The 26092-nt window shown below is 58.8% G+C and overlaps 1 protein-coding gene across 5 annotated transcripts in view; it reads left to right on the forward strand.

Moving 5' to 3' along the window:
• Positions 1 to 26092, forward strand: part of ube2f (ubiquitin-conjugating enzyme E2F (putative)) — a 176666-nt gene that overhangs the window by 123898 nt on the left and 26676 nt on the right. For all 5 annotated transcript variants that reach the window (XM_067987985.1, XM_067987981.1, XM_067987983.1 and 2 more), the window contains 2 exons: positions 6304 to 6374; positions 11476 to 11533. In XM_067987985.1, the coding sequence (XP_067844086.1) occupies positions 6304 to 6374; positions 11476 to 11533 (129 nt within the window). The remainder of the gene's footprint in view (positions 1 to 6303; positions 6375 to 11475; positions 11534 to 26092) is intronic.

The following is a 26092-nucleotide window of genomic DNA, read 5'->3' on the forward strand; positions in this document are numbered from 1 at the left end:
GTGAATAGCTGGTTCCTCCTCACCAAGATCATTTACCTAGCTCAGTACAGCACCGATGCTTAGCCCAATGTATCAGTGTAAGCTATAAAAGGTCAGGAATAATTGGGACAAACTAGCACAGGGTCTGCACGTGGGGCATCTTTCAGTTTTACAAAAGCATCTTGTGCATCACCGGCCCCAATCACTTGGTTGGGATTCATGTTCCGGGTCAGGTCAGTTCTGGTTTGGCTGTATTACTGCCCTTCGGAATAAATCTGAGGTAATATCCAGCTAACCAAAGGAAGCCCGGGACTTGTTTCTTGATGGTGGGGTGGGCCCAGTGTCTGATGGAGCCCACCTTTACCTGGTTGAGTCTCTATTTTCCCTGCCAGACTGTGACCTAATTACAATACCTCAGTCATGTCGTTGTTACATGTTTTAACCTTAACCGTCAACTCTGTTTTAGGTAACCAGATTAATGCGTAACTGGCATGGGTAAAGTGTTCCTCCCATATCCAACTAAAAACTCTGTTTGATGCCATTGCAAAGCAAGGTCCTATAATGTCTGAAAGGGTGTAATCCCACCCCTGTCAGGTCAGAATCAACTGTTGGAATGTGCACAAATGTAAACTTGTACGTTACTGACTGTGTACTAAAAGTGGAGTGGGACTCGGCTGGTGTGCTAAATGGTACTTGCCAATAACCTTTGGTCAAATCGATAGGCACCAGATACTTGGTGCTCCTGGGCTTCTCCAAGATCCACTCCATGCGAGGCAGCAGGTAAGCCTCAGCTTCACTCGAGTTGTTTAGTTTCCAGTAATTTACACGCAGTCACATGGACTTGTTATTCTTGGGGACTAATCCCACCAGAGTTACGATGACCGTTTTGCACCCAGCTTCTCTGTTACTTTCCTCACTTTGTGTTTCCTCACACTGCGTGGCATGGGGTATGTGCCCTGAAGCCCTGCCTTTCAAGTGTTCGTGATCACCTTCAGTACAGATTGCTTTGCAGAGCCGGGTTTGTCAAAGAACAGTGACTGAAACCTTGGCAGCAATCTCCTAGCTTTCTGTTTCTGTGTGGGAGATAACTGAACTGTTCGAGTGACCTTGTTTACTGAGAAACCCATTTTACTCTCAGTAATATATTTACACTCACTCCTTCCTCTCTGGACTGGAGTGGTGGTGATACATAGTGTCACTTCCTTGCAGGAGAGACAGGATTTTAACATGCAGCAAATCCAGCACTTTCGTGGTTGATTGAGTCTCAACTGCAACATCTACCTCTTTGTGCCTTTCCACCACCGCGTGCAGACCCACCCGGTCAGCCTGTAGCTGTAGCTTCACAGGCAGCAGCACTAACCTGGCCTGCCTGATACTCCCAGTGCCTGGTACCAGCTTTTCTTAGGGTCATGGTAGATACAGCACAGGAGGAAGCCATTCAGCCCATCGTGCCTGCGCCGACTCTTTGAAAGAGCTACCCAATTAGTCCCACTCCCCTGCTTTTTTCCCCATAGCACTGTAAATTTTTCCTTTTCAAGTATTTATCCAATTCCCTTTTGAAAGTTACTATTGAATCTGCTTCCACCACCCTTTCAGGCAGTGCATTCCAGATCGTAACAGATCGTAAAGAAATGTTTCCTCATGTCGCCTCTGGCTCTTTTGCCTGCGCACATTTTAGATCCTCTTGTGTAAGTTCAGCCAACCTAGTTGAGCCATCCCTTAATTTAAGAATGTAAGGAATCTTACAACACCAGGTTATAGTCCAACAAATAATTTAAGAAAGTAGTTTACTCTCTGTCCTCATCAGTGCCCTTCCCTGATGCTGTCCCTCGGTGGCCCGAGAGGAATTGAAATGGTGAGAGGCCTGTAGATTCTTGGGTTATCTGCCCGTCAGCAAATATGGAAACATTTTATTCTAATCCTGGGGATTCTGTTCAGTGTATGAATGGACCATATGAGTGTCATTAAACCTCTCTACCAGTCTGTCTGAGGATGGTATGGGGCAGTGTGGAGGTGTTTTTTCAGTACTGGGTGCCTGACCAACTTAAAACTAGCTCCCATGAAATGATTGTCTCTGAAATATCCAGATTGTCTTTGTTTGCACCAAAGTACAGGCCTGTTAAACATGTTTACGTTTACATGCTTACTTGTTTTATGGAAGAACACTTGTCTGGAACCCAACCCGAGTGAGCATTTCTAGCAATGCCTCGACTTTGATGAGAGGTCCTGTGTCTGGATACCCAGACATGTAGTCTACCACGGTTAATACTGACTCCTGTCAGACATGGGCCTACAGTATCTGTCCAATCTTTTGAGCAGTGGTCACGATGGTGGACTACTGCCATCCACCAGTTTACCCAGAGGTTGGCTTTGGATGTGTATATTATAAAATTCAGTCATGTCGTGGAAATAATGAGCCAATGGAAGTAGTTGCAACAATCTGGCTGCTGTGTTTTACCCCCAGTGTCCTGTGTGAGAGAAATCATGGGCCATTTTTAGTAAGAGTTTCAGGTTCACCTTCACTCCCACTATCTGTCAGAACTCTCCTGATACCTGTCCCTTAAATGGTTTTGATTTGAAGTGTTGAACCAAGAATCTGTCTTCATAATAGCATCTTGCTGATTCAGACTGTTTGTCGCTGATGTGCTGAGCTCCCACACACTTTAACCCTCTGCCAGCTCTCAGTGCTCCAAACTAGCCGGATTCCAATGGTGGTGAGGTTTTGTACAGGGATCCCTCGGCCCCCTTGGATGATATTACATGGGCGGTGTCACTGTGGCAGCAGGAGCCTCCTCAGCTCCACACCTGCTGCTGCCTCTGGTTCCCTGAGCAGCCGGTGATCCTTCATCTTTGGCTCCACCCCCTTTGCCTGGCTCTGAGGAGCCAGCGAGCTTTCCACCCCGTTACCCTACCAGCCATAATGGCCTGATCGTTCAAATCGTTCCCAGCAGACCCTCGAACAGGAAGAGAGCAGACGGGCCGACTTCTTTCACCCGACCACAGGTCCTATTCTAGGCATAACTGACCGGGTGAGACGGGATAGAATCCGGGAGTGACTCTGGATTGTGATGTGAGGAAGGGTGTGGGAGTGACTCTGGATTGTGATGTGGGGAAGGATCTGGGAGTGACTCTGGATTGTGATGTGGGGAAGGATCTGGGAGTGACTCTGGATTGTGATGTGGGCAAGGGACTGGGAGTAACTGGATTGTGATGTGGGGAAGAGTCTGGGAGTGACTCTGGACTGTGATGTGGGGAAGAGTCTGGGAGTGACTCTGGACTGTGATGTGGGGAAGAGTCTGGGAGTGACTCTGGACTGTGATGTGGGGAAGAGTCTGGGAGTGACTCTGGACTGATGTGGAGAAGGGACTGGGAGTGACTCTGGACTGTGATGTGGAGAAGAGTCTGGGAGTGACTCTGGACTGTGATGTGGAGAAGGGTCTGGGAGTGACTCTGGACTGTGATGTGGGGAAGAGTCTGGGAGTGACTCTGGACTGTGATGTGGAGAAGGGTCTGGGAGTGACTCTGGACTGTGATGTGGGGAAGAGTCTGGGAGTGACTCTGGACTGTGATGTGGAGAAGGGTCTGGGAGTGACTCTGGACTGTGATGTGGGGAAGAGTCTGGGAGTGACTCTGGACTGTGATGTGGAGAAGGGTCTGGGAGTGACTCTGGACTGTGATGTGGGGAAGGGTCTGGGAGTGACTCTGGACTGTGATGTGGGGAAGGGTCTGGGAGTGACTCTGGACTGTGATGTGGAGAAGGGTCTGGGAGTGACTCTGGACTGTGATGTGGAGAAGGGTCTGGGAGTGACTCTGGACTGTGATGTGGAGAAGGGACTGGGAGTGACTCTGGACTGTGATGTGGAGAAGGGTCTGTGCTGGTGATTTCTGGGGTACATGTACTGAGCTGTTGATATGTTCTGTGGATGGTAGCAGTATCGATGTGTTCGGATCTGAATGGAATTGCACTCCTGCACTCTGATAAAGGCAGAGCTCCCCCAGGGTGGGCAAGTGACATTTCTGGGAATCTTACAGTGAAGCTATTAACTCCCGGAACAATCCTCAGATAAATTGGGCTGCTTGCTCTGCCCACACAAAGTGCAGCTCGGACTGTCTCAGTACAGCAGGTCCCTGGTGATGGATGGGGTAGCAGATCGTGTAAGGCATACTAAACTGCTGAACTTTTCCTGTTATTTGAGCTGGAGGATATTGCTTTCCTTTTATCAATATCAGGAATCTGCTACATAATTGTCTCTGCTCAGCTGGGTAGGATGTGGAGATGCCGGTGATGGACTGGGGTGGACAAATGTAAGGAATCTTACAACGCCAGGTTATAACCTGGTGTTGTAAGATTCCTTACAGCTGGTAGGAAACAGGCTTGTTACAGAATGGCTCAGCTTGTGGGAGGCTGGCAGACAGTGTAGGCTCCCCCTTCATACAGGCCAACAGCTTTATTATCATTTCCACAACCATCACTCCTCAAGATTGTTACAATCCTCAGCTTCCCTACAACTTTCCACCCTATCTTTAGGAAGGATGTGAAGGTCTCAGAGAGGGTGCAGAAGAGATTTACTGGAATAATTCCAGGGATGAGGGACTTCAGTTATGTGGATAGACTGGAGAAGCTGGGGTTGTTCCCCTTAGAGCAGAGAAGGTTGAGAGGAGATTTGATAGAGGTGTTCAAAATCATGAAAGGTCTAAACAGACTAGATAGAGAGAAACTGTTCCCATTGGTGGAAGGGTCAAGAACCTGAGGACATTGATTTAAGGTGATTAAAAAGAACCAAAGGTGATATGAGGAAATACTTTTTTATACAATGAGTGGTTATGATCTGGAATGCACTGCCCGAGGGGGTGGTGGAGGCAGATTCAACCGTGGCTTTCAAAAAAGAATTGGATAAGTACTTGATGGGAAAAAATTTGCAGGGCTACGGGGATAGGGCGGGGGAGTGGGACTAGCTGGATTGCTCTTGCATAGAGCTGGCATGGACTCGATGGGTCAAATGGCCTCCTTCCCTGCTGTAACCTTTCTATGATTCTATCAGAGAAAAAGTACACCCCACCCTTTCACACAGTTACTGTACCCCATCCAACTCTCCAACCTTTCACACTGACACTGCACCTCTTACTGTGACTGTGGTCCTTCCCTCTCTTACTGTGACTGTGGTCCTTCCCTTTCTTACTGTGACTGTGGTCCTTCCCTCTCTTACTGTGACTGTGGTCCTTCCCTCTCTTACTGTGACTGTGGTCCTTCCCTTTCTTACTGTGACTGTGGTCCTTCCCTCTCTTACTGTGACTGTGGTCCTTCCCTCTCTTACTGTGACTGTGGTCCTTCCCTTTCTTACTGTGACTGTGGTCCTTCCCTCTCTTACTGTGACTGTGGTCCTTCCCTCTCTTACTGTGACTGTGGTCCTTCCCTTTCTTACTGTGACTGTGGTCCTTCCCTCTCTTACTTTGACTGTGGTCCTTCCCTCTCTTACTGTGACTGTGGTCCTTCCCTCTCTTACTGTGACTGTGGTCCTTCCCTCTCTTACTGTGACTGTGGTCCTTCCCTCTCTTACTGTGACTGTGGTCCTTCCCTCTCTTACTGTGACTGTGGTCCTTCCCTCTCTTACTGTGACTGTGGTCCTTCCCTCTCTTACTGTGACTGTGGTCCTGTCCTTGTGTCTAGTTTCACACGTGCTATCAATGGTAAAACAACACAGCGACCTGCAACCAAAGCTTGAGGCACAGCCCAATGCCACTGGTGATGACCATTTATCACTTGAACTTTGCCTACAGAGAAGAGTGCCAGTGCCTTAAAGGTGTGCGCATCTCATTGTTCACAACACAGGGTTATCTCTGTCATTTGCCATTGATGCCACCCTGTAAAGTTCTGGGGTTAAATGGTTATTAATGGGATTGGTGCACCCTCATTGTTTTCCCAGTGGGCTTGACTGTATTACTCATGATATCTGGAATGTAAATGGAATACAAGCAATTTTTTCATCTGATTCATTTCTTGGTTAGTAAATTACCTTCTGAATGTGTTTGGAAACACAGGCTGGTGTATTGAATGTTTTTTCTGACTGGTCCTTGTGCACCTGAAGCATTATTCGCAGCCTGTCTGTTCTTTCCCATCACTAATGCCACATTTCTTTTGGGGAGGTCTGGCTGGTAAGTTTTGCCATTTAACCAAGACACCTCTCAATAACTTTATAAATGTAACTCGCAGCATTCCCATTTTGCTCAAATATCACCTGGTTTGACTTCTTCAAGGCGGTAGAACATCATCCAACTCAACACAAGTGAACTTGAAAACTGACTTTCATTTTTCTTTTTCTGCAGCCTCCCAAGGTTAAATGTTTGACCAGAATTTGGCACCCCAATATTACCGAAACTGGAGAAATCTGTTTGAGGTATTGCTTTAGTTTGATGCTTGTCAGGTTTTGATTGATTGCAAATGGCTGATTTGTTTTATACACATATTTTAAAATGATCAAGTGCACACCTTCAGTTGACCAAGTGGCGCTAGGGCACTGACAGTGTCTAGGTTGTCGTCCTGGTCTCCATGGGGGAACAGTGGTGCTCGCACACTCAGACTTGATAGTACTTGTGAGCCTTTTGACTGAACCAGTTGTTGCTGAGGTCAGACTCTATCGTGGATTCCTGAGATGGGTCCCAACTGGAGGGAAGATCTGGCAGAATCACAGCTCCCTATTACTTCAAACTTTAAAATTCCTTGTCATATCTTTATCATATAAAGTTTTATATAGGCTAATGAATTTAAAATGATCTGTATTTAGCTGTATTCTTACAATTCCTTAGTCTCTGTGAAGAGAAAGACAATATAAGAACATAAGAACATAAGAAATAGGTGCAGGAGTAGGCCAATCGGCCCCTCGAGCCTGCTCTGCCATTCAATAAGATCATGGCTGATCTGATCCCAACCACAAATCTAAAGAACACAAGTAGTAGGAGCAGGACCCGGCCACTCAGCCCCTGGGCCCTCTCCGCCACCCACAGGGCCTTGACCGATCCAAACTCAGCTTCATGTCCAATTTCCTGCCCGCTCCCCATAACCCCGAATTCCCTTTACTTCTAGGAAACTGTCTATTTCTGTTTTAAATTTATCTAATGATGTAGCTTCCACAGCTTCCTGGGACAGCAAATTCCACAGACCTACCACCCTCTGAGTGAAGAAGTTTCTCCTCATTTCAGTTTTGAAAGAGCAGCCCCTTATTCTAAGATTATGCCCCCTAGTTCTAGTTTCACCCATCTTTGGGAACATCCTTACCGCATCCACCCGATCAAGCCCCTTCACAATCTTATATGTTTCAATAAGATCGCCTCTCATTCTTCTGAACTCCAATGAGTAGAGTCCCAATCTACTCAACCTCTCCTCATATGTCCGCCCCCTCATCCCCGGGATTAACCGAGTGAACCTTCTTTGTACTGCCTCGAGAGCAAGTATGTCTTTTCTTAAGTGTGGACACCAAAATTGTATGCAGTATTCCAGGTGCGGTCTCACCAATACCTTATATAACTGCAGCAATACCTCCCTGTTTTTATATTCTATCCCCCTAGCAATAAAAGCCAACATTCCGTTGGCCTTCTTGATCACCTGCTGCACCTGCATACTAACTTTTTGATTTTCTTGCACTAGGACCCCCAGATCCCTTTGTACTGCAGTACTTTCCAGTTTCTCGCCATTAAGATAATAACTTGCTCTCTGATTTTTCCTGCCAAAGTGCATAACCTCACATTTTCCAATATTATATTGCATCTGCCAAATCTCCGCCCACTCACCCAGCCTGTCTATATCCCCTTGTAGGTTTTTTATGTCCTCCTCACTCTCTACTTTCCCTCCCATCTTTGTATCATCTGCAAATTTTGATATGTTGCACTCGGTCCCCTCCTCCAAATCGTTAATATAGATTGTAAAGAGTTGGGGACCCAGCACCGACCCCTGCGGAACACCACTGGCTACTGGTTGCCAGTCCGAGAATGAACCATTTATCCCAACTCTCTGCTTCCTGTTAGATAACCAAACCTCCACCCATGCCAGAATATTACCCCCAATCCTGTGATTTTTTATCTTAAGCAATAATCTTTTTTGTGGCACCTTGTCGAATGCCTTCTGGAAGTCTAAATACACTACGTCCACTGGTTCCTCTTTATCCACCCTGTACGTTATGTCCTCAAAGAACTCAAGCAAATTTGTCAGACATGACTTCCCCTTCATAAAGCCATGCTGACTTTGTCCTATTAAATTATGCTTATCTAAATGTTCCGTTACTGTCTCCTTAATAATAGACTCCAAAATTTTACCCACCACTGATGTTAGGCTAACTGGCCTATAATTTCCAGCCTTCTGCCTACTACCCTTTTTAAATAACGGTGTTACATTAGCAGTTTTCCAATCTGCCGGGACCTCTCCTGAGTCCAGGGAATTTTGGAAAATTATTACCAAAGCATCCACAATCCCCACTGCCACTTCCCTCAAGACCCTAGGATGTAAGCCATCAGGTCCAGGGGATTTATCCGCTTTGAGTCCCATTATTTTACTGAGTACCATCTCCTTCGTGATTTTAATCGTATTTAGCTCCTCCCCCCCTAGAGTCCCCTGTTTGTCCAGTGTTGGGATATTCTTAGTGTCCTCTACCGTAAAGACTGAAACAAAATATTTGTTCAGCATTTTTGCCATCTCCATGTTTCCCACCATTAATTTCCTGGTCTCATCCTCTAAAGGACCTACGTTTGCCTTAGCCACCCTTTTTCTTTTTATATAACTATAGAAACTCTTGCTATCTGTTTTTATATTTTTTGCTAATTTCTTTTCATAATCTAACTTCCCTTTCTTAATCAATCCTTTAGTTACTTTTTGCTGTCTTTTGAAGACTTCCCAATCTTCTATCCTCCCACTAAGTTTGGCTACCTTATATGTCCTTGTTTTTAGTCGGATACTATCCTTGGTTTCTTTATTTAGCCATGGATGGCTATCATTTCTTTTGCACCCTTTTTTCCTCAGTGGAATATATTTATTTTGAAAGTTGTAAAATAACTCCTTGAATGAACACCACTGCTCATGTACCGTCTTACCCTTTAATCTATTTTCCCAGTCCACTTTAATCAATTCCGCTCTCATACCATCATAGTCTCCTTTATTCAAGCTCAGTACGCTTGTTTGAGAATCAACCTTCTCACCCTCTAATTGGATATGGAATTCAACCATGTTGTGGTCACTCATTCCAAGGAGATCCTTAACTAGGACATCATTAATTAATCCTGACTCATTACACAGGACCAGGTCCAAGGTTGCCTGCCCCCTTGTAGGATCAGTTACATACTGCTCAAGAAATCCATCCCTAATGCACTCAATGAACTCTTCCTCAAGGCTGCCCTGCCCAATTTGATTTGTCCAGTTAATATGATAGTTAAAATCCTTCATAATTATAGCTGTTCCCTTGTTACATGCCCCGACTATTTCCTGATTAATACTTCTTCCAGCAGAGTTGCAACTATTAGGAGGCCTATATACTACGCCCACTAGTGTTTTTTTCCCCTTATTATTCCTTATCTCTACCCAAACTGTTTCATTATCTTGATCCTTTGTCCCAATATCATTTCTCTGTATTACAGTGATTCCTTCCTTTATTAACATAGCCACCCCACCTCCCCTTCCTTCCTGCCTGTCCTTCCTGATTGTTAAATACCCTGGCATATTTAATTCCCAGTCGTTGTCACCCTGCAGCCATGTTTCTGTAATGGCCACAAGATCATACCCATACGTAGTTATTTGTGCCGTTAACTCGTCCATTTTGTTACGAATGCTACGTGCATTCAGATAAAGAACTTTCAAATATGTTTTGTGACACTTAGTTCCTGCTTTTTCCTTTTTTAACACTTTACCTATTACTCCATACCTTCTGTCCCTTCCTGATACGCTTTCCTCTGTCTCCCTGCTCAGGTTCCCAACCCCCTGCCACTTTAATTTAAACCCTCCCCAACAGCACGAGCAAACACTCCCCCTAGGACAGCGGTCCCGGCCCTGCCCAGGTGCAGACCGTCCGGTTTGTACTGGTCCCACCTCCCCCAGAACCGGTTCCAGTGTCCCAGGAATTTGAATCCCTCCCCCTTGCACCATTCCTCTAGCCATGTATTCATTTGAAATATCCTCCTATTTCTACTCTGACTAGCACGTGGCACTGGCAGCAATCCTGAGATTACTACCTTTGAGGTCCTATTTTTTAATTTACCTCCTAACTCCCTATATTCTGCTTTTAGGACCTCATCCCCTTTTTTACCAAAATCGTTGGTGCCTATGTGCACCACAACAGCTGGCTGTTCGCCCTCCCCCTCCAAAATGTTCTGTAGCCGCTCCGAGACGTCCTTGACCCTTGCACCAGGGAGGCAACATACCATCCTGGAGTCTCGGTTGCGGCCGCAGAAACGCCTGTCTATTCCCCTTACAATTGAGTCCCCTATCACTATAGCTCTTCCACTCTTTTTCCCCCCAGCCTGTGCAGCAGAGCCACCCGTGGTGCCAGGAAGTTGGCTGCTGCTGCCTAGAGGTACTCAACATTTCCATAGGTCATTTACTTCAGAAATACCATCATCTCTTTGAAATGTTAAATGCATGCAAAAATTTGAGAGGCCAGTCGAATGCTCTAGGTTGTTCCCTGAACGCAATCTAATTATGTAATTGATCCTTTGATGAGCAGTGGTGTTTCTTTGTAGATTCCAATTAGGCAGTGGAAATGGTTCTGATGTTGACAACTGTCAAAGAATGTGAGATAAATTCATTATCTCTAATTTGACCATCAGCTCCTCTTGAAAGGAAGTCAGTTAATGTCTCAAGTTTGTAATATTTTTGACAGGAAAATCTTCTTTTGCCATAAAAGCAATGTATTGCCTGTCAGTGTTTAAAGTAAGAGTGCAGCTTTCAACTCTATTTCAGTTTCTGTAATTGATATTTAGACTCCATGCGGTAGGCAAGAATATTGCCTTTCCCCATGTACCAACATCATATCAGGAAGTCTACAAATGCCTGTGTCCTGCAAAAGTCTTCTAGGTGATTTGACTGTGTAAGAAATCTATTCTGATTAAGATATTTAAACTCTTGTGGACAGATTCAGTAGTTGTTTTCTAAGTATTTGTGTGGCTGTGTGCAGGCTGGCTGTGTGCAGTTCAAACGTTGTTTGAACTGGCATGCGGTGATTCTGGTGTAACGATCCTGAGCACTACCATTGCTTTGGAGGTTCCTCAGAGACAATTTGATGTTAGCAAAAATAACATTTTACAAATTATCCAGTAACAAATTTAAAGGATGCATTGTAGCTGTTTTTTGTGTTAAAATCCTATTTCAGAAATGTTTCAATCCCCCGGGAGGACTAGCTAACTGTTCCATGGCAAAGCCTAGATATAGTAAGTCATTTTCAAAAGGTTTGCTGTTGGAAACTTCTCCACTGGTGAAACACCACCAGCCTCTTGCTGAAATCTGTTTTTTGTGTTTTGCAGCTTGCTGAGGGAACACTCCATCGATGGCACAGGCTGGGCTCCAACCAGGACTCTAAAGGTACTCTTCTTTGGAAACAACAGGGTTTACCCTCCCCTCCCATCCCCATGAATTTGCAGAAGGTACAACAGCTGGAATGTTACTAATGTGTTTTGCGCGTATTGAGTAAGATAGGGAAACACTGAGTTGCCATGCAGTTTCTGTAGAATCTCCAACGTCCTAGGTGTCCCCAGGTCAGGTGATGTAGATGAAACAGACTATGTGAGGAATGTTTGCAGTAATGCTGTCTATCGCCAGGAAGGAAGTACCGGCCACCAACGAGCTGCACAGGACTGCAGGCAGCAAGCACAGCCAGCCCCTATGTTGAGAAAAGGCAGCATCTCTAACCCAGATAATCACTAGCCTTATAGCCTCACATCAGCAGGAAAAGTACTGGAATCTATTCCATCTTGGACAAGAACCTGTACAGCAATATTCACCTGGGTTTAGACAGGGTCTTCCTAACTGACAAACCACCTTGACTTCTCTGAACAGACAGACAAAGTAAATAGTTCATTTGGACCTGGCAAAGTTTACTTGAAAGATTTCAAACTAAACTAAAAGCCACAGGAGCCCACGGTAGAACATGGGACTGGGCGAAAAACAGAAAACTTGAGAGGTGTAATGTCAGACTGGCGGGGGAGGTTGAGTGGAGTCCAGCAGGGTCAGTGCTTAAACCCCTATTGTTACCAAGCTACATAAAGAAACCAACTGCAAACTTGCTAAATTTACTGACGAGACTAAAATAGGGAGATGGGTAGCGACAGAGGCTGCAGCTAGAGATTTACAGGATTGAGATTGGTGATGAGATTGGGTAGTCAAACGAAATATGAAGTATTACACTTGGGTCATAAATATCAGAAATATACAGTCAATGGGATTAAATTAGAGAGGGGTCTGGGATTCACCATAGACTCATCTCCCTGTCTCTCTCACTGCCTCTGACTGCCCATAGACAGTCTTCTGATGCCTCCCTCAGCTGTGTGTGTGGAGGGGTGACTTGCCGAGCTGCCAAAGTTACTACTTTGAATGAAATGACGTCCTCTTGATGTGAAAACTTATTGTACCTGTATTGTCTATTCAACAAAAACCCCTGCTGGATACATTGAATGGAAACCATTCTAGCATTAGGATGTGAACTGCTATGGGGTATGCTAAATGTCTTTTTAATCTCTGGGAGTTAACCCTATATATGCTAAATCTAACTTTATAGCAATAAATGGACATCTTTGTCACTAAGATTAAGACCATCCATTCAGCTGCCTTTGCTGCATCCACCTTCCCCTTTCCTGCCAAGCCAAACCTCCCCCTGCCCTAGCCCCTCATCTTTCTCTTCTATGTCCTGTCATGCCCCCTCCGAGCTCATCTTGTCCTTGAGATTCACTGCCTGCACCGTTCTTATTGAGATGGATAGATTTTTGGACTCTAGGGGAATCAAGGGATATGGGGATTGGCGGGAAAGTGGAGTTGAAGTCGAAGATCAGCCATGATCTTATTGAATGACGGAGCAGGCTCGAGGGGCTGTAAGATCCACTCCTGCTGCTGATTCTTATGTTCTTGACCCCATTCTCACTAAATTGCTGACCACCGAACTTCCCTTCCTCCCCCCCACATGCTCACTGACATTGTAAGTGGGTCCCTCTCAGGACTGTCCTCCTTCCTTTCAATACCCTCCTCCTTGACCCATCTGTCATTGTAGACGACCACCCCATCTCCAACCTCCCTTTCCGCTCCAATTTTGTTGAACATCTCGTCGCCTCCCAAATCCATGCCCATTTTTCCTGAAACTCCAATTAAGTTTCTGCCCCTGCCACGGCACTGAAACTGCCCTTATCAAAGTCACAATCCTCTGTGACTGTGGCCATGGTAAACTATCCCTCCTCATTCTTCTTTTCCTGTCTACAGCCTTTGACACGGTCGATGAAACTGACCTCCTCCAACGCCTCTACTCCATTGTCTAACTCAGTGGGCTTGCCTTCACTTGGTTCCACTCTAACCTACCCAGTCATAGCTAGAGCATCTCTAGCAATGGCTTCTGTTCCTGCTCCTGCTCCTGCACCATTACTTCTGGAGTCCTCCTCTTCCTCATCTTCATGCTGCCACCTTGGCGACTTCATTCAAAGACATGACATTAGGTTCCACATGTACACTGGCGATATCCAGCTCTACCTCACCACCACCTCCCCTCAACCCCTCCACTGCCTGTGCTATCACATCCAGTCCTGGATAAGCCACAGTTTCTTCTGGTTAAACATTGGAAAGACCAAAGCCATTGTCTTCAGTCCCCGCCACAAACTCCATTCCCTAGCCACTGATTTCATGCCCTTCCCCAGCCACTATCTGAGGCGGAACCAGACCGTTGCAATTTTGTCGTCCTATTTGACCCTGAGCTGAGCTTCCAACCCCATATCCTCTCCATCACAAAGAACGCCTATTTTCACAGCCCATCTCCGCCCCTGCCTCAACTCTTCTGCTGCTGAAACCCTCATCCATGCCTTTCTTACCTGTAGATTCGACTATTCCATTGCTCTCCTGGCCGGCCTCCCACCTTATACCCTCTGTAAACTTGAGCTCATCTAAAACTGTGCTGCCCATCCTATCCCGCACCAAGTCCTGTTCACCCATCACCCCATGCTTATTGACCTGGCTCCCACTCTGGCAACGCCTTGATTTTAAAATTCTCATCCTCGTGTTCAAATCCCTCCAAGGCCTTGCCCCTCCCTATCTCTGTAACCTCCTTCAGCCCAACAACCCACCAAGAACTCTGTGTTCTTCCAACTCTGACCACTTGATTCGTTCCACCATTGGCGGACGTGCCTTCAGCCGTCTAGGCTCTAAGCTCTGGAATTCCCTCCCTAAACCCAACTGTCTCTCTCTCTCTCTCCTTAAAACCCACCTCTTTGACCGCTTTTAGCCACCCTTCCTAATATCTCCTCCTTTGGCTCAGTGTCAGTTTTTGTCTCATTATACTTCCGTTAAAGGCACTATATAAGTACAAATTGTTGTTTATTGCAGTATATCGAAATATGAATTAAAACAAAATCTTTCCAAGCCAAAATGTTACTTTGGGACTAGTTTTTACAAGCAGTATATCTTCCAACTGAACCTTTTCAGATTTGTGACCATAAGTCTCTGATGTTGAAAATTACAGCTTACAAGGTTACTGATTTGCAGTCTATTGATAAACCCCGTTTGGTCTGACTCTTCAAGGAGTCATCAGGATCCAGCTGGAATTCTCATCCACATCCTTCTCAATTTTACCTATCACAAGAAGCAAATTACTGCTGAGAACTGAAAGAAAATCATAAAACACTGGAGACACTCAGCTGGACAGGCAGCATCTATCAAGAGATCACAAATCAGCTGTCATTTCAAGCATTCTTCTGCTCTTCCCCCCTTCCCTGTCTTAGCATTAAAGCCACTTGACCGTCCCTTGCAGTACTGAAATCAGAGGTGGTATTAGCGAGATACTTGTTTTTGATGGGAGTGGTGCTTGTATTATACAGCTTGTTACTGGTTAAACACACCTGGGGTTTGTCCACTGTTGTCATTAGCAGACTGTTTTTGTGTAACCTCCAAAAGTTGAATGTCACCTCGGCCTATTTCTGAGGCCGTGGCTTTCTGTAAGCACTTGTGATCTGCAGCGTACCCTGAGCTGACAGATTGGTGTAATCCTTGCCGTTCTGGGAGATTTCATGTACCAGATGCAGAGCACATGAGCTGTTGGTTCTTGTCTTATTTTCAAATTATCATGGAGCAGAGGCTTAACAGGCTGCAATTAGACTACGGGTTAAACGACCCATGTAGAGTGTGCCAAGCAGATAGCAACATCTGCTGTGATATATGATCTAGTGCCTGGAATAGCTGCACTACATTCCATTGCAGGCGTTTGGACATGCAGTTCATGGAATTCATTGCAAAATCGCTCTACTTTTTATAACTTGTTCCTTGCTGAGAAATAATCCTAAAGGACTAATGTTCATTGCTCTGTGTCCCAGTCACTCCCCTCTGCTCGCTGCTCTGTGACCCCGTCACTCCCCTCTGCTCGCTGCTCTGTGACCCCGTCGCCCCCCGCTGCTCGCTGCTCTGTGACCCCGTCACTCCCCTCTGCTCGCTGCTCTGTGACCCCATCACTCCCCTCTGCTCGCTGCTCTGTGACCCCGTCGCCCCCCGGTGCTCGCTGCTCTTTGACCCCGTCGCCCCCCGCTGCTCGCTGCTCTTTGACCCCGTCGCCCCCTGCTGCTCGCTGCTCTGTGACCCCGTCGCCTCCCGCTGCTCGCTGCTCTGTGACCCCGTCGCCCACCCGCTTCTCGCTGCTCTGTGACCCCGTCGCCCACCCGCTTCTCGCTGCTCTGTGACCCCGTCGCCCACCCGCTTCTCGCTGCTCTGTGACCCCGTCGCCCCCCCGCTGCTCGCTGCTCTGCGACCCCGTCGCCCCCCCGCTGCTCGCTGCTCTGCGACCCCGTCGCCCCCCGCTGCTCGCTGCTCTGCGACCCCGTCGCCCCCCGCTGCTCGCTGCTCTGCGACCCCGTCGCCCCCCGCTGCTCGCTGCTCTGCGACCCCGTCGCCCCCCGCTGCTCGCTGCTCTGCGACCCCGTCGCCCCCCGCTGCTCGCTGCTCTGCGACCCCGTCGCCCCCCGCTGCTCTGCGACCCCGTCGCCCCCCGCTGCTCGCTGCTCTGCGACCCCGTCGCCCCCCGCTGCTCGCTGCTCTGCGACCCCGTCGCCCCCCGCTGCTCGCTGCTCTGCGACCCCGTCGCCCCCCGCTGCTCGCTGCTCTGCGACCCCGTCGCCCCCCGCTGCTCGCTGCTCTGCGACCCCGTCGCCCCCCGCTGCTCGCTGCTCTGCGACCCCGTCGCCCCCCGCTGCTCGCTGCTCTGCGACCCCGTCGCTGCTCGCTGCTCTGCGACCCCCGTCGCCCCCCGCTGCTCGCTGCTCTGCGACCCCGTCGCCCCCCGCTGCTCGCTGCTCTGCGACCCCGTCGCCCCCCGCTGCTCGCTGCTCTGCGACCCCGTCGCACCCCGCTGCTCGCTGCTCTGCGACCCCGTCGCCCCCCGCTGCTCGCTGCTCTGCGACCCCGTCGCCCCCCCGCTGCTCGCTGCTCTGCGACCCCGTCGCCCCCCGCTGCTCGCTGCTCTGCGACCCCGTCGCCCCCCGCTGCTCGCTGCTCTGCGACCCCGTCGCCCCCCGCTGCTCGCTGCTCTGCGACCCCGTCGCCCCCCGCTGCTCGCTGCTCTGTGACCCCGTCGCCCCCCGCTGCTCGCTGCTCTGTGACCCCGTCGCCCCCCGCTGCTCGCTGCTCTGTGACCCCGTCGCCCCCCGCTGCTCGCTGCTCTGTGACCCCGTCGCCCCCCGCTGCTCGCTGCTCTGTGACCCCGTCGCCCCCCGCTGCTCGCTGCTCTGTGACCCCGTCGCCCCCCGCTGCTCGCTGCTCTGTGACCCCGTCGCCCCCCGCTGCTCGCTGCTCTGTGACCCCGTCGCCCCCCCGCTGCTCTGTGACCCCGTCGCCCCCCGCTGCTCTGTGACCCCGTCGCCCCCCGCTGCTCTGTGACCCCGTCGCCCCCCGCTGCTCTGTGACCCCGTCGCCCCCCGCTGCTCGGTGACCCCGTCGCCCCCCGCTGCTCGCTGCTCGGTGACCCCGTCGCCCCCCGCTGCTCGCTGCTCGGTGACCCCGTCGCCCCCCGCTGCTCGCTGCTCGGTGACCCCGTCGCCCCTCGCTGCTCGGTGACCCCGTCGCCCCCCGCTGCTCGCTGCTCGGTGACCCCGTCGCCCCCCGCTGCTCGCTGCTCGGTGACCCCGTCGCCCCCCGCTGCTCGCTGCTCGGTGACCCCGTCGCCCCCCGCTGCTCGCTGCTCGGTGACCCCGTCGCCCCCCGCTGCTCGCTGCTCGGTGACCCCGTCGCCCCCCGCTGCTCGCTGCTCGGTGACCCCGTCGCCCCCCGCTGCTCGCTGCTCGGTGACCCCGTCGCCCCCCGCTGCTCGCTGCTCGGTGACCCCGTCGCCCCCCGCTGCTCGCTGCTCGGTGACCCCGTCGCCCCCCGCTGCTCGCTGCTCGGTGACCCCGTCGCCCCCCGCTGCTCGCTGCTCGGTGACCCCGTCGCCCCCCGCTGCTCGCTGCTCGGTGACCCCGTCGCCCCCCGCTGCTCGCTGCTCGGTGACCCCGTCGCCCCCCGCTGCTCGCTGCTCGGTGACCCCGTCGCCCCCCGCTGCTCGCTGCTCGGTGACCCCGTCGCCCCCCGCTGCTCGCTGCTCGGTGACCCCGTCGCCCCCCGCTGCTCGCTGCTCGGTGACCCCGTCGCCCCCCGCTGCTCGCTGCTCGGTGACCCCGTCGCCCCCCGCTGCTCGCTGCTCGGTGACCCCGTCGCCCCCCGCTGCTCGCTGCTCGGTGACCCCGTCGCCCCCCGCTGCTCGCTGCTCGGTGACCCCGTCGCCCCCCGCTGCTCGCTGCTCGGTGACCCCGTCGCCCCCCGCTGCTCGCTGCTCGGTGACCCCGTCGCCCCCCGCTGCTCGCTGCTCGGTGACCCCGTCGCCCCCCGCTGCTCGCTGCTCGGTGACCCCGTCGCCCCCCGCTGCTCGCTGCTCGGTGACCCCGTCGCCCCCCGCTGCTCGCTGCTCGGTGACCCCGTCGCCCCCCGCTGCTCGCTGCTCGGTGACCCCGTCGCCCCCCGCTGCTCGCTGCTCGGTGACCCCGTCGCCCCCCGCTGCTCGCTGCTCTTTGACCCCGTCGCCCCCCGCTGCTCGCTGCTCTTTGACCCCGTCGCCCCCCGCTGCTCGCTGCTCTGTGACCCCGTCGCCCCCCGCTGCTCGCTGCTCTGCGACCCCGTCGCCCCCCCGCTTCTCGCTGCTCTGCGACCCCGTCGCCCCCCGCTGCTCGCTGCTCTGCGACCCCGTCGCCCCCCCGCTGCTCGCTGCTCTGCGACCCCGTCGCCCCCCGCTGCTCGCTGCTCTGCGACCCCGTCGCCCCCCGCTGCTCGCTGCTCTGCGACCCCGTCGCCCCCCGCTGCTCGCTGCTCTGCGACCCCGTCGCCCCCCGCTGCTCGCTGCTCTGCGACCCCGTCGCCCCCCGCTGCTCGCTGCTCTGCGACCCCGTCGCCCCCCGCTGCTCTGCGACCCCGTCGCCCCCCGCTGCTCGCTGCTCTGCGACCCCGTCGCCCCCCGCTGCTCGCTGCTCTGCGACCCCGTCGCCCCCCGCTGCTCGCTGCTCTGCGACCCCGTCGCCCCCCGCTGCTCGCTGCTCTGCGACCCCGTCGCCCCCCGCTGCTCGCTGCTCTGCGACCCCGTCGCCCCCCCGCTGCTCGCTGCTCTGCGACCCCGTCGCCCCCCGCTGCTCGCTGCTCTGCGACCCCGTCGCCCCCCGCTGCTCGCTGCTCTGCGACCCCGTCGCCCCCCGCTGCTCGCTGCTCTGCGACCCCGTCGCCCCCGCTGCTCGCTGCTCTGCGACCCCGTCGCCCCCCGCTGCTCGCTGCTCTGCGACCCCGTCGCCCCCCGCTGCTCGCTGCTCTGCGACCCCGTCGCCCCCCGCTGCTCGCTGCTCTGCGACCCCGTCGCCCCCCGCTGCTCGCTGCTCTGCGACCCCGTCGCCCCCCGCTGCTCGCTGCTCTGCGACCCCGTCGCCCCCCGCTGCTCGCTGCTCTGCGACCCCGTCGCCCCCCGCTGCTCGCTGCTCTGCGACCCCGTCGCCCCCCGCTGCTCGCTGCTCTGCGACCCCGTCGCCCCCCGCTGCTCGCTGCTCTGCGACCCCGTCGCCCCCCGCTGCTCGCTGCTCTGCGACCCCGTCGCCCCCCGCTGCTCGCTGCTCTGCGACCCCGTCGCCCCCCGCTGCTCGCTGCTCTGTGACCCCGTCGCCCCCCGCTGCTCGCTGCTCTGTGACCCCGTCGCCCCCCGCTGCTCTGTGACCCCGTCGCCCCCCGCTGCTCTGTGACCCCGTCGCCCCCCGCTGCTCTGTGACCCCGTCGCCCCCCGCTGCTCTGTGACCCCGTCGCCCCCCGCTGCTCTGTGACCCCGTCGCCCCCCGCTGCTCTGTGACCCCGTCGCCCCCCGCTGCTCGGTGACCCCGTCGCCCCCCGCTGCTCGCTGCTCGGTGACCCCGTCGCCCCCCGCTGCTCGCTGCTCGGTGACCCCGTCGCCCCCCGCTGCTCGCTGCTCGGTGACCCCGTCGCCCCCCGCTGCTCGCTGCTCGGTGACCCCGTCGCCCCCCGCTGCTCGCTGCTCGGTGACCCCGTCGCCCCCTCGCTGCTCGGTGACCCCGTCGCCCCCTCGCTGCTCGGTGACCCCGTCGCCCCCCGCTGCTCGCTGCTCGGTGACCCCGTCGCCCCCCGCTGCTCGCTGCTCGGTGACCCCGTCGCCCCCCGCTGCTCGCTGCTCGGTGACCCCGTCGCCCCCCGCTGCTCGCTGCTCGGTGACCCCGTCGCCCCCCGCTGCTCGCTGCTCGGTGACCCCGTCGCCCCCCGCTGCTCGCTGCTCGGTGACCCCGTCGCCCCCCGCTGCTCGCTGCTCGGTGACCCCGTCGCCCCCCGCTGCTCGCTGCTCGGTGACCCCGTCGCCCCCCGCTGCTCGGTGACCCCGTCGCCCCCCGCTGCTCGGTGACCCCGTCGCCCCCCGCTGCTCGGTGACCCCGTCGCCCCCCGCTGCTCGGTGACCCCGTCGCCCCCCGCTGCTCGCTGCTCGGTGACCCCGTCGCCCCCCGCTGCTCGCTGCTCGGTGACCCCGTCGCCCCCCGCTGCTCGCTGCTCGGTGACCCCGTCGCCCCCCGCTGCTCGCTGCTCGGTGACCCCGTCGCCCCCCGCTGCTCGCTGCTCGGTGACCCCGTCGCCCCCCGCTGCTCGCTGCTCGGTGACCCCGTCGCCCCCCGCTGCTCGCTGCTCGGTGACCCCGTCGCCCCCCGCTGCTCGCTGCTCGGTGACCCCGTCGCCCCCCGCTGCTCGCTGCTCGGTGACCCCGTCGCCCCCCGCTGCTCGCTGCTCGGTGACCCCGTCGCCCCCCGCTGCTCGCTGCTCGGTGACCCCGTCGCCCCCCGCTGCTCGCTGCTCGGTGACCCCGTCGCCCCCCGCTGCTCGCTGCTCGGTGACCCCGTCGCCCCCCGCTGCTCGCTGCTCGGTGACCCCGTCGCCCCCCGCTGCTCGCTGCTCGGTGACCCCGTCGCCCCCCGCTGCTCGCTGCTCGGTGACCCCGTCGCCCCCCGCTGCTCGCTGCTCGGTGACCCCGTCGCCCCCCGCTGCTCGCTGCTCGGTGACCCCGTCGCCCCCCGCTGCTCGCTGCTCGGTGACCCCGTCGCCCCCCGCTGCTCGCTGCTCGGTGACCCCGTCGCCCCCCGCTGCTCGCTGCTCGGTGACCCCGTCGCCCCCCGCTGCTCGCTGCTCGGTGACCCCGTCGCCCCCCGCTGCTCGCTGCTCGGTGACCCCGTCGCCCCCCGCTGCTCGCTGCTCGGTGACCCCGTCGCCCCCCGCTGCTCGCTGCTCGGTGACCCCGTCGCCCCCCGCTGCTCGCTGCTCGGTGACCCCGTCGCCCCCCGCTGCTCGCTGCTCGGTGACCCCGTCGCCCCCCGCTGCTCGCTGCTCGGTGACCCCGTCGCCCCCCGCTGCTCGCTGCTCGGTGACCCCGTCGCCCCCCGCTGCTCGCTGCTCGGTGACCCCGTCGCCCCCCGCTGCTCGCTGCTCGGTGACCCCGTCGCCCCCCGCTGCTCGCTGCTCGGTGACCCCGTCGCCCCCCGCTGCTCGCTGCTCGGTGACCCCGTCGCCCCCCGCTGCTCGCTGCTCGGTGACCCCGTCGCCCCCCGCTGCTCGCTGCTCGGTGACCCCGTCGCCCCCCGCTGCTCGCTGCTCGGTGACCCCGTCGCCCCCCGCTGCTCGCTGCTCGGTGACCCCGTCGCCCCCCGCTGCTCGCTGCTCGGTGACCCCGTCGCCCCCCGCTGCTCGCTGCTCGGTGACCCCGTCGCCCCCCGCTGCTCGCTGCTCGGTGACCCCGTCGCCCCCCGCTGCTCGCTGCTCGGTGACCCCGTCGCCCCCCGCTGCTCGCTGCTCGGTGACCCCGTCGCCCCCCGCTGCTCGCTGCTCGGTGACCCCGTCGCCCCCCGCTGCTCGCTGCTCGGTGACCCCGTCGCCCCCCGCTGCTCGCTGCTCGGTGACCCCGTCGCCCCCCGCTGCTCGCTGCTCGGTGACCCCGTCGCCCCCCGCTGCTCGCTGCTCGGTGACCCCGTCGCCCCCCGCTGCTCGCTGCTCGGTGACCCCGTCGCCCCCCGCTGCTCGCTGCTCGGTGACCCCGTCGCCCCCCGCTGCTCGCTGCTCTTTGACCCCGTCGCCCCCCGCTGCTCGCTGCTCTTTGACCCCGTCGCCCCCCGCTGCTCGCTGCTCTGTGACCCCGTCGCCCCCCGCTGCTCGCTGCTCTGCGACCCCGTCGCCCCCCCGCTGCTCGCTGCTCTGCGACCCCGTCGCCCCCCGCTGCTCGCTGCTCTGCGACCCCGTCGCCCCCCCGCTGCTCGCTGCTCTGCGACCCCGTCGCCCCCCGCTGCTCGCTGCTCTGCGACCCCGTCGCCCCCCGCTGCTCGCTGCTCTGCGACCCCGTCGCCCCCCGCTGCTCGCTGCTCTGCGACCCCGTCGCCCCCCGCTGCTCGCTGCTCTGCGACCCCGTCGCCCCCCGCTGCTCGCTGCTCTGCGACCCCGTCGCCCCCCGCTGCTCTGCGACCCCGTCGCCCCCCGCTGCTCGCTGCTCTGCGACCCCGTCGCCCCCCGCTGCTCGCTGCTCTGCGACCCCGTCGCCCCCCGCTGCTCGCTGCTCTGCGACCCCGTCGCCCCCCGCTGCTCGCTGCTCTGCGACCCCGTCGCCCCCCGCTGCTCGCTGCTCTGCGACCCCGTCGCCCCCCCGCTGCTCGCTGCTCTGCGACCCCGTCGCCCCCCGCTGCTCGCTGCTCTGCGACCCCGTCGCCCCCCGCTGCTCGCTGCTCTGCGACCCCGTCGCCCCCCGCTGCTCGCTGCTCTGCGACCCCGTCGCCCCCCGCTGCTCGCTGCTCTGCGACCCCGTCGCCCCCCGCTGCTCGCTGCTCTGCGACCCCGTCGCCCCCCGCTGCTCGCTGCTCTGCGACCCCGTCGCCCCCCGCTGCTCGCTGCTCTGCGACCCCGTCGCCCCCCGCTGCTCGCTGCTCTGCGACCCCGTCGCCCCCCGCTGCTCGCTGCTCTGCGACCCCGTCGCCCCCCGCTGCTCGCTGCTCTGCGACCCCGTCGCCCCCCGCTGCTCGCTGCTCTGCGACCCCGTCGCCCCCCGCTGCTCGCTGCTCTGCGACCCCGTCGCCCCCCGCTGCTCGCTGCTCTGCGACCCCGTCGCCCCCCGCTGCTCGCTGCTCTGCGACCCCGTCGCCCCCCGCTGCTCGCTGCTCTGCGACCCCGTCGCCCCCCGCTGCTCGCTGCTCTGTGACCCCGTCGCCCCCCGCTGCTCGCTGCTCTGTGACCCCGTCGCCCCCGCGCTGCTCTGTGACCCCGTCGCCCCCCGCTGCTCTGTGACCCCGTCGCCCCCCGCTGCTCTGTGACCCCGTCGCCCCCCGCTGCTCTGTGACCCCGTCGCCCCCCGCTGCTCTGTGACCCCGTCGCCCCCCGCTGCTCTGTGACCCCGTCGCCCCCCGCTGCTCGGTGACCCCGTCGCCCCCCGCTGCTCGCTGCTCGGTGACCCCGTCGCCCCCCGCTGCTCGCTGCTCGGTGACCCCGTCGCCCCCCGCTGCTCGCTGCTCGGTGACCCCGTCGCCCCCCGCTGCTCGCTGCTCGGTGACCCCGTCGCCCCCCGCTGCTCGCTGCTCGGTGACCCCGTCGCCGCCTCGCTGCTCGGTGACCCCGTCGCCCCCTCGCTGCTCGGTGACCCCGTCGCCCCCCGCTGCTCGCTGCTCGGTGACCCCGTCGCCCCCCGCTGCTCGCTGCTCGGTGACCCCGTCGCCCCCCGCTGCTCGCTGCTCGGTGACCCCGTCGCCCCCCGCTGCTCGCTGCTCGGTGACCCCGTCGCCCCCCGCTGCTCGCTGCTCGGTGACCCCGTCGCCCCCCGCTGCTCGCTGCTCGGTGACCCCGTCGCCCCCCGCTGCTCGCTGCTCGGTGACCCCGTCGCCCCCCGCTGCTCGCTGCTCGGTGACCCCGTCGCCCCCGCTCGCTGCTCGGTGACCCCGTCGCCCCCCCGCTGCTCGGTGACCCCGTCGCCCCCCGCTGCTCGGTGACCCCGTCGCCCCCCGCTGCTCGGTGACCCCGTCGCCCCCCGCTGCTCGCTGCTCGGTGACCCCGTCGCCCCCCGCTGCTCGCTGCTCGGTGACCCCGTCGCCCCCCGCTGCTCGCTGCTCGGTGACCCCGTCGCCCCCCGCTGCTCGCTGCTCGGTGACCCCGTCGCCCCCCGCTGCTCGCTGCTCGGTGACCCCGTCGCCCCCCGCTGCTCGCTGCTCGGTGACCCCGTCGCCCCCCGCTGCTCGCTGCTCGGTGACCCCGTCGCCCCCCGCTGCTCGCTGCTCGGTGACCCCGTCGCCCCCCGCTGCTCGCTGCTCGGTGACCCCGTCGCCCCCCGCTGCTCGCTGCTCGGTGACCCCGTCGCCCCCCGCTGCTCGCTGCTCGGTGACCCCGTCGCCCCCCGCTGCTCGCTGCTCGGTGACCCCGTCGCCCCCCGCTGCTCGCTGCTCGGTGACCCCGTCGCCCCCCGCTGCTCGCTGCTCGGTGACCCCGTCGCCCCCCGCTGCTCGCTGCTCGGTGACCCCGTCGCCCCCCGCTGCTCGCTGCTCGGTGACCCCGTCGCCCCCCGCTGCTCGCTGCTCGGTGACCCCGTCGCCCCCCGCTGCTCGCTGCTCGGTGACCCCGTCGCCCCCCGCTGCTCGCTGCTCGGTGACCCCGTCGCCCCCCGCTGCTCGCTGCTCGGTGACCCCGTCGCCCCCCGCTGCTCGCTGCTCGGTGACCCCGTCGCCCCCCGCTGCTCGCTGCTCGGTGACCCCGTCGCCCCCCGCTGCTCGCTGCTCGGTGACCCCGTCGCCCCCCGCTGCTCGCTGCTCGGTGACCCCGTCGCCCCCCGCTGCTCGCTGCTCGGTGACCCCGTCGCCCCCCGCTGCTCGCTGCTCGGTGACCCCGTCGCCCCCCGCTGCTCGCTGCTCTGTGACCCCGTCGCCCCCCGCTGCTCGCTGCTCTGTGACCCCGTCGCCCCCCCGCTGCTCGCTGCTCTGTGACCCCGTCGCCCCCCCGCTGCTCGCTGCTCTGTGACCCCGTCGCCCCCCCGCTGCTCGCTGCTCTGTGACCCCGTCGCCCCCCCGCTGCTCGCTGCTCTGCGACCCCGTCGCCCCCCCGCTGCTCGCTGCTCTGCGACCCCGTCGCCCCCCGCTGCTCGCTGCTCTGCGACCCCGTCGCCCCCCCGCTGCTCGCTGCTCTGCGACCCCGTCGCCCCCCGCTGCTCGCTGCTCTGCGACCCCGTCGCCCCCCGCTGCTCGCTGCTCTGCGACCCCGTCGCCCCCCGCTGCTCGCTGCTCTGCGACCCCGTCGCCCCCCGCTGCTCGCTGCTCTGCGACCCCGTCGCCCCCCGCTGCTCGCTGCTCTGCGACCCCGTCGCCCCCCGCTGCTCGCTGCTCTGCGACCCCGTCGCCCCCCGCTGCTCGCTGCTCTGCGACCCCGTCGCCCCCCGCTGCTCGCTGCTCTGCGACCCCGTCGCCCCCCGCTGCTCGCTGCTCTGCGACCCCGTCGCCCCCCGCTGCTCGCTGCTCTGCGACCCCGTCGCCCCCCGCTGCTCGCTGCTCTGCGACCCCGTCGCCCCCCGCTGCTCGCTGCTCTGCGACCCCGTCGCCCCCCGCTGCTCGCTGCTCTGCGACCCCGTCGCCCCCCGCTGCTCGCTGCTCTGCGACCCCGTCGCCCCCCGCTGCTCGCTGCTCTGCGACCCCGTCGCCCCCCGCTGCTCGCTGCTCTGCGACCCCGTCGCCCCCCGCTGCTCGCTGCTCTGCGACCCCGTCGCCGCTCGCTGCTCTGCGACCCCGTCGCCGCTCGCTGCTCTGCGACCCCGTCGCCCCCCGCTGCTCGCTGCTCTGCGACCCCGTCGCCCCCCGCTGCTCGCTGCTCTGCGACCCCGTCGCCCCCCGCTGCTCGCTGCTCTGCGACCCCGTCGCCCCCCGCTGCTCGCTGCTCTGTGACCCCGTCGCCCCCCGCTGCTCGCTGCTCTGTGACCCCGTCGCCCCCCGCTGCTCGCTGCTCTGCGACCCCGTCGCCCCCCGCTGCTCGCTGCTCTGCGACCCCGTCGCCGCTCGCTGCTCTGCGACCCCGTCGCCCCCCGCTGCTCGCTGCTCTGCGACCCCGTCGCCCCCCGCTGCTCGCTGCTCTGCGACCCCGTCGCCCCCCGCTGCTCGCTGCTCTGCGACCCCGTCGCCCCCCGCTGCTCGCTGCTCTGCGACCCCGTCGCCCCCCGCTGCTCGCTGCTCTGTGACCCCGTCGCCGCTCGCTGCTCTGCGACCCGTCGCCCCCGCTGCTCGCTGCTCTGCGACCCCCGTCGCCCCCCGCTGCTCGCTGCTCTGCGACCCCCGTCGCCCCCCGCTGCTCGCTGCTCTGTGACCCCGTCGCCCCCCGCTGCTCGCTGCTCTGCGACCCCGTCGCCCCCCG

This window comes from Heptranchias perlo, chromosome 7 (assembly GCF_035084215.1).
Source record: "Heptranchias perlo isolate sHepPer1 chromosome 7, sHepPer1.hap1, whole genome shotgun sequence".
NCBI lineage: Eukaryota > Metazoa > Chordata > Chondrichthyes > Hexanchiformes > Hexanchidae > Heptranchias > Heptranchias perlo.